At 42.3% G+C, this 8,553-nt stretch overlaps 1 protein-coding gene across 1 annotated transcript; it reads right to left on the bottom strand.

Annotated features, from left to right (window-relative positions):
- Positions 1 to 1,010: 1,010 nt before the first annotated feature.
- On the bottom strand, positions 1,011 to 8,251 carry KCNA4 (potassium voltage-gated channel subfamily A member 4). Its single transcript, XM_065683303.1, has 4 exons — positions 8,208 to 8,251; positions 7,339 to 7,489; positions 5,692 to 6,233; positions 1,011 to 4,898 (listed from the first exon to the last, which is right to left on the bottom strand). The coding sequence occupies exon 4, from the start codon at positions 4,105 to 4,107 to the stop codon at positions 2,119 to 2,121; it is 1,989 nt and encodes a 662-aa protein (XP_065539375.1). The 5' UTR covers positions 4,108 to 4,898; positions 5,692 to 6,233; positions 7,339 to 7,489; positions 8,208 to 8,251; the 3' UTR covers positions 1,011 to 2,118.
- Between the last annotated feature and the right edge of the window lie 302 nt (positions 8,252 to 8,553).

The following is an 8,553-nucleotide window of genomic DNA, read 5'->3' as shown; positions in this document are numbered from 1 at the left end:
TACCGAGTTGTTTCATTCAAAACATATTTGGAATTAACATCACCACACTAAAAAGGAGCTTTGATTAATACTTCACATCAAAAATACAGTGAAGTCTGCTCTATGACTTGAGATTAGGACTCAGATATTTAAACATAAGTTTTGAACCAGGCCTCATCACGACGCAGTCTTTTGTGTATGTCTTGGTTTTCTTTAGTTCTTCTGCAGTGCAAAAGAACACAAGCAGAGAAACTTTTCAGAGGCAATTCACAGAAAATCCATGAAGGCAAAAATCAACCATTAAAGAAACACCTGTGTCTATGGCTCTGTTTGGTACCACTGAATGCTGCACACAGCAAATCACACTTATCTGACAAATTACGTATTTTGTTGTGAGTGCCCAATTTGCTTTTCTTGTCACCTTTCATCTCCAGAACTATGTATCAGTCAGTCACTAGTTGTCCCCCCAGAAAAATTCCTCTACTCAGCTTTAAGTGAATATTGCAAAAATACTGTAATTCAGTAATTAAGCCCCTTTTGCTCTTGTAATGGCCTGCCCCAGTCTTTAAAGTGCATATGCCAATTTGGTTTAAGTTTTATAATCTGGAATGTTCCACAGTGCCTCTTCAAAAAACAGTTCCAGTTTAATTGTGCCTTCCCTAGGTAATTCCAAGTCTGAAAAAAATGCCTGTTCTGAATCTATTATTTATGTTATATGCAGTAATATCTTACTTATTTCATTCTGGAGTCTGGAATGTACTACAGGCCAGATAATCTTTACATACCTTAATCTCATAGGAAGGGCAATGGAAGTTTTTGACACACAGTAAAATGCAGCTGACCTAAGAATCAGTGAAAAGAAATCATGGAATGTTTTCTCAAGGACTGCATGGGACCCAGCATTTTGAATCCCAGAATGCTTGGTTTGAATCTTAAATGTTGCTTCAAATACACATGGGTGAAAGCCATAATTAAGGGAAAATGCAGCACCAATAATAGCGCGTTAAAAGTTAGCAATTCTCAATTCTCAGTACTGCAACAACTGCATATCTTATTACTTCTACCTTCTCCTCCCATATGCTGAATTTCTTCAATACTGACAAAGCACGTGTACTAATGACAGACTCTGAATGTTAAATTAACCATGAAAGAGATACAAATTAGGTCGGTATTTCTTGAGGGCATCAGTAGAAAACACTGATTTCAAGTAATTTTGATTATAAAATTTTACTTCACAATCCTTTTCAAGATCACATATATTCATAATTAAAAAGAGTGTGGAATTAATGTAATGTTAGCTGTTTTGCCATGAGCATCACAAAGAAAAAACAAACAATAAAATATGATGCAGAATTCACTGTTCCAATGATTGTCATTGAACTATTACATTAGTAAACATTCACAGTATGAAGTCTCTTTCAGTATATCTCCAGCATATAAAGTAGTGCAAAAGAGCATTCCAGTCATTTTGCCTTTGCAGTCAAACCAGGTTAAATGATTCTCCTGCTTCATTTCTTTCATTATTAGACAACAAATGCTGCAATGCCTCCAAAGAGAGTTATAAAAATAAACAATTTCTGGAGGGTCAGCAGCCTTTTCAAAGTAAATTTCCAGTTAAAAACAAGCATTATAGATTTCAAGAAAAAAAAATTTAGATCTATCTTCTGAAGAATATCTTTTTACAATAAATTTACCATTTGAAAAACAATGACTATGGTATCCAATGATTTATGGTAGCTGCTATTAAAGCACTGATAAATAGATAAATGACTACCAAACTTCATTGCTTCTTACATAGTAAATACCTCTGAATGCCAACTTTTACCACAGAGCTGTTATTAGTGATATCAACAGTTCATGCACCCACTTTAAAACTGACTTGGTTTTAATAAATTTTTCAGCCTCATGTGCAAAACACTTGCATTCTAATAAAAAACATAGTCTGAAATTGTATCAGATCGAACAATCCCTTCCTCAAGGTATGCCACTTACTTGATATGTAATACAACTTTAGCAATGCTTTTTATTTGTATTTAACCATTAAATGGCATACTACTGTATGCTGTAGACTCTTGATTGCATATTTCATTATTTTCACTGCACTCTTTAATGCATAAATATATTTGGAAACGTTCAAAATTACACATCAGTTTCCACAGAATTTGAATTTACACAGTTTTTCTTCTCTGACTCACTGCTATTCCCCATGTCCTGACTTTTTTTCTCCTTTACACAAAGAGATTCTTTAACACCTTCTTCCATCTCCAAATACTCTGATTTATCCTCTGTGGATGAAGATGATGAGCTTCTAAATTTCTTCAGTAAATTTGTTGGGAGGTAAGGGCAACTGACTGCATTTTGCATCAGCTGCGTTTGTTCTTCATTCTCAGTCTCTCTGTGGTAGAAATAGTTAAAATTGGAGACAATCACTGGCACTGGTAAAGCAATGGTTAACACTCCTGCAATGGCACACAGGGACCCAACTATTTTCCCACCCACAGTTATGGGTTTCATGTCCCCATAACCAACTGTAGTCATGGTCACTACAGCCCACCAAAAGGCATCTGGGATGCTTTGAAAATGGGTGGCAGGCTCATCAGCTTCTGCGAAGTAAACGGCACTGGAAAATAAAATTACTCCAATAAAAAGAAAAAAGATGAGGAGGCCAAGTTCCCTCATGCTGGCCCTGAGTGTATGACCCAGGATCTGCAAACCCTTAGAGTGCCTGGAGAGCTTGAAGATGCGGAACACCCTGACAAGACGGATGATTCTCAGGATGGCAAAAGACATGGTCTGTTGACCATTACTACCCTGCTCCTGTGCCAAGTCAGTACCCAGAGTAATGAAGTAAGGCAAGATGGAAACAATGTCTATGATGTTCATGATGTTCTTGAAGAAGTGTGCTTTGCTTGGACATGCAAAGCAGCGCACTGTAAACTCAAAGGAGAACCAAATGATGCATACTGTCTCTACAATGAAAAAAGGGTCATTGAAGATGGTATGTTCCCCAGCATTCAGGTGAAGCGACTCATTGGAATGCCCCTTCCCTACACTCAGCGACATGATGAACTCTTTGTCATCTCTGAACTCTGGCAAAGTCTCCAGACAAAATATGACGATGGAGATCAAGATGACCAAGACAGAGACAATGGCAATGCCTCTGGCTGGACTGGAGCTTTCTGGGTACTCAAACAGCAGCCAAACCTGCCTCTTAAACTCATTCTCTGGCAAAGCTTTGACCTCTTCCTCTTTGACAAACCCTTCATCCTCCCTGAACTTGAGCATGGCCTCCTCACCAAGTTGGTAGAATTTCACCTCCTCAGTGAAGATGTCAAAGGGTACATTGACTGGCCTCTTCAGCCGACCGCCACTCTGGTAGTAGTATAGGATGGCATCAAAGCTGGGCCGGTTCCTATCAAAGAAGTATTCATTCCTGAGAGGGTCAAAGTATCTCCCTCGCTTCGCTGGATCACCCAACAGTGTCTCCGGGAACTGAGCTAATGTCTTCAGCTGGGTCTCAAACCGCAGTCCTGACACATTGATTACCACACGCTCACAACAGTCGTACTCACTGTAGCGAACAGAGCTGTAACCACCAGGGCCTCCACCATCATCAGGTGGCTGGTCCGAGTACGAAAACTCATCTTCCCCATAGTCATCACTGTAGTAGAGCTTTCCTTCTTCCTCATCATCTTCATCCTCGTCTTCATCCTCCTCTTCCTCCTCACTCAAGTCCTTCAGTATTCTCTCTTCAGAAGCACTGAGAGGCAGCAGCTCAGAGCAGGGGAAGGAGGCCCCACACTCCCTACTTCCCAACAGGTGGCTCCTCTTTTTCCCTTTCTTCCGCCTCTTACCACTCTGGCGGTGGGGCATGCTGCTGTGTGATGCGTTCCCTCCATGAGAGGAAGATGCACCTCGACTCTGTTCCTGATGGTAGTGGTGATACGGTCCACCTCCACCTGTTGCCCCACCTTCTACTGCTGCTGTTGCTGCTGCTACAGCTGCAGCCGCTGCGGCTCTTGACTGTGCCAAACGCTCTCTCTCGCGGGCCCGAGCTTGGACCGCGTATCCATAGGGCATGTGGCTGTTGCACCCAGAGCTGTCTGCACTCACCATTGCCACCTCCATTTTGCAACTGGTTTTGCAAACTGGTTTTGTTTGTTTTCAATTGCTTAATGCAAAAAGGGTTTGGTTTATTTACAGTGTAGCCGTAACTTTCATTAGAAAGTTCAAAGACATTTGCATTTGGAGGACAGTCCCCTGGACACAGAGCAGAGCAACACAGTTGTAACACTGAATCTATGCTTTGGAAAACCACAGATCTACATTTTGTAAATGCCTGGAACGTTTGACACAAGCCACTGTTTTGCTCATAAGAATAGATGAAACTCACAAAATTTAACCAGGAAACGGCTGATGCCCTTGGTTTTTTTGTCCATCAAGACCCTTTATTTTCCATTATTTCCTGTGGCAATCACAGATTTGACCAGAATCATGACTACCTTGCAGGCTACAAAGACTGCATTCATGAGGAAAAAATTATGCAAATCAAAGGGTACCTGCTCTCCAGAGATGGTCTCAGCTCATTCATTGAAACCAAATGCAAATAGTCTCTTTCCTCCTAATTTGCTCCTGTTAATACTTTGGCCTAGCAATCTTATCATTTAATATCATTACTTGGGGAGTTGAAGTTAATTCCAGCCATCACTCTATTTACACAGTGAGGAGGTCTTTGCAATTCCTTTCTTCAGCCTGTCAACAAAGTCTGAAACCTGGGAGCAGCACCCAGGGCATCAGCAGCAGCGGTAAGAGGAGGAGGAGGAGATGAAGACTGAGAAACTGGCTCTGAGGTCCCCATAGGACATAAGGGAGTGGATGGGTCACCCTTTGGTTATGGTCATGCAGAAGAAGCACTTAACCTGAGGCACATGCACAAACACACAAAAATAAACAAAACAAAAAGGGAAAAGATTGGATTGTTTTCCTAAAAGGTCACACTGATCAAATGAAACTGTGTCATCTATTACCACAGTATTCAAATCTTCCCCTACCCACACTGTTCACACTTCTACATTACACACACACCCACATCACATGCACAGAGATTTTGAACGACTCTGTGGGTAAGGATGTGGGTGGGTATGTCAGATATATATAGAGATACAGAATCCCCACCCATATAAGCACTTGTATCCATACACAAACATATGCATGCTTCTGAAACACCAACACACACAAACACTAATAAAAATACTGCAATACCCAGTGCATTCAGATCTTTGAATTCCTATGTAATAAATACACCTACACATATCTACAAGAAATATTGAAGAATAAATGTATCATCTACACAAAAAGCTTTTGTTTTATTTGTAGAAACACATAAGATGCTTACATTTTAATCTGTAATTGAATTGTGTTTCAATCATAATGAACATCTCACTGAATTTAATTTGGAAACAGGCTCAATAAAGTGAAAATGCTGTGATATGGTATGTCAAGAAAACACAACTGCAGGTGCACTGAAGCAAAATCTACATGCAAGCACACAAAAATATACACATGCACCTCCATTTGAAACACAAGCCTCGTTTATAGCTATATCTATTAATACATGATAGAAGGTGAATATGAACTATTAAATGATGCTATTTATAAAATTGTACCTACATGTCATGCAGAGAAAAACCTTAAAAAGGCTATTATACTTACTGTTCCTAGGCAGAGAAATAGCACTGCTGTTCTTGCTAGTGTAAGGATCTGGTGACAGCAATCCTGACGAGGGGGCTATGCCAACTGATCTACATTTGCAGGTGTGTATGGTCTGTCAGCACCACAGGTTGACGAGCTCTTTCTCTCCCTTCGTTCCGCGTATAACAAGAGCTCCAAGAGTGAGCCAGTGAGGCAGCTTAAGCTGGGGGCACTCTGCACAACCACAGGCACTGCTGCTCGCCCAGGCATTTGCAACAAGGCAACAAACAAGAGTCTTGTTCCAAAGGGAAAAAAAACCGAAGGCTGTGTGTTTGTGTGTGTGAGACAGAATGAATGGATGAGCGCGATCACGGGTCTTTAAAGCACAGCTTTTGCGGTAGGTTTGCAAAACGGTGTTCAGTAATCCGTGTACCAAGCCTGCTTCCACTGATGGGAGGACGGGTGTCTCTTCGTGCAGTTTCTCCCCCAGACACGTCCAGACGGCAGCGGCTCAGCCAGCACCTCCCGCAGCATCCACTTGTTGTGCCGGGTTTTTGGTAATGCTGACAAACCCCAAACAACAAAACCCATAAGCAACAAAAGCGAAAAAAACCCAAAACCCAAATCCAAAGCCCCACCAAGAGGAGAAAGCAGCTCGGTACTTCACGGCGGCTACCGCTGGTTTTTAAAGCTGCAGCTGCCAACCGCGGCCGAGGCGCAGGGGCGCTCCTGGGCACAGCCCTGTTGCTCCGCCGAGCCGCCGCCCGGCCGGCCTGTCGCAGCCCGGAGGGGCGGACGGAAGGTGGGAATGAGGCAGGGAAGGAGGGAAGGAAAGGGAAAGAGGGAAAGAGGGAAGGAGGGATGGAGGGAAGGAAGGATGGAGAGAGGAGCTGCGCCGAGGCCGTTCTCCCGCGCCTCTCCCGGCTCGGCACCGCCCCCTGGCGGCTGCCGCCCCGCAGTGCGCTGCTGCCCCACGGCTCGGCCCCTGCCCCGCCTCGCCGCTGGCGCTCGTCCTTTTGGGATCCATCCTTCGGTATTGAAACGACTGACTACATTGTTGAAGTGGCTCTGGAAATTTCAAAACTAAGTGCGCGTCAAGTTTCCCAGAACAAGGAGAAAGCGGCTTCCACCTCCACCCTGCTGCTTTGCTCGACCCTGACCCTCCAGCAGTACAAGGAACCGGGCAAGCAATTCCTTCTGCTCCTGTCCAATGCTCTGCCAGCTGCAGAGGTCTTGCAAATGAAGTCAAATTAACTTTCACTCTTAATTCTGTACCTAAACTGAATTTAGGACCTAGTTCGTGAACAGAGTACCACTGTGTATTCTGTACAGCTTTAAGACCTCTTCCAGAGATGTCACCTCTTTGCTCATTTTGCCTATGTGTAACAGGCTTTATCACAAGCCTGTTCGTGCTTTAACACAAGCAGTGTGTAACCTGGCTGTTCCTTCTGTGCCTAGAAAATCCAGACTGGGACTAACTCCACTATCTGTAAGCCAGCACAGTGAAAATGCAGCTTGGATGCATTTGATATCACAGCTACAATTCTGCCATCTGAAAAACGAATTGTAGACATTCCTACATCACATGCGGAAATAAAAGCAGGGTCTGGGCACTTTAGAGCCCTATTGATAAGATCACAGCAAGGACAAATCAAGAGTCACACTCACCCCAGACACTTTGCCTCAAGGTGTTTGCAACTGGAGGCAAATTCAATATGTGCAGCAAGTAGGCTGGACATTTTTTTCATTGCCCAGGTCCATTCCTTCTCCACAGTCCATACAAACTGAGAGAGCTTAGTGACCATTCCCGTTCAGATCCCTGGTGGCATAATCGAGATTATCATTACCTTTCTGTCTCTGCTGCCTGCACCAGTTAGGGCTCATACTCTCAATCCCATTCATTCCAGTGGGTGACATATGATTATACAAGGGAGAATAAGAGATCAACCAAATAAATGTACTGAACACTGGTTCATAAAGTTGTTGCCAAGAATACTGTGAAATGTATAGGTGACAGATATATCTAATCAGTTTTTCAATAATCACAATCCTTCAGGTTCCATAGTCAATATAAGGTAAAAGACATATAAAAACTCCTAATGTCATCCCAAACACTATTAAAATATAAAGTGGTGTCATCACAAGAGCACTCCAAAATTTTGATACTCCTGGATGCAGTTTAAAAGCATTCCACAAAATCATTGCTATTATCAACAGCCAGATTAGTCTGCAGCTTGGCACAGGAGCACACTAAAGGCAGGGATCAAACCCTTGTCATTGTTTAGTCCCAAACACATGTACAATGCCATAAAAACAGAAGAGAGATCATAGGTATACTTTTTGAATGATTGGAAACACCCAGACTTATTCCTACTTCAGTAAAATTTTATTCTAGAGGCGTTTTCCAGAATTCAGTCACTTCATTCTCCAAGAACTGATGTGGTTTTTATTTATCTGCAGGACCTGAACACTCTTTTTATTTCTTTTTGAGATGTTTGAAGGGCTTGCGGCCAAAAGAAAAAAAAAAATTTGCTTACCTTGCTTTTACCTTTCTTCCAAAGTTTCAGGTCATTTTCTTGTCATTGTCTCGTGGCTGTGAAACTGAAAAATTCAGCGGATACTTGAGTGTGAAGACAAGTTGAAACAAACCGATCACTTTGGTATGCTGTTTTGATTATTATTATTCTTTCTTTTTGCAGTAGCAAAAGCATATTCTTGAGCAAAGACAAATAAACTGTGGGGGATGAGGGGATACACACCTGCTATACACATAACACCAATAAGGAGAGGAGCAGTATAGCTTTTTTGGACCTTTTAAAATCCATTCTAATGGGATCATGTAACTGCATGCAATTCAATCTAACTCAGAGGTCTTATATGATC

This window comes from Lathamus discolor, chromosome 6 (genome assembly GCF_037157495.1).
Source record: "Lathamus discolor isolate bLatDis1 chromosome 6, bLatDis1.hap1, whole genome shotgun sequence".
In the NCBI taxonomy this organism is placed as follows: Eukaryota; Metazoa; Chordata; class Aves; order Psittaciformes; family Psittacidae; genus Lathamus; species Lathamus discolor.
The sequence above is the reverse complement of the archived record's forward strand: the minus strand, read 5'-3'. Positions and strand labels throughout refer to the sequence as shown.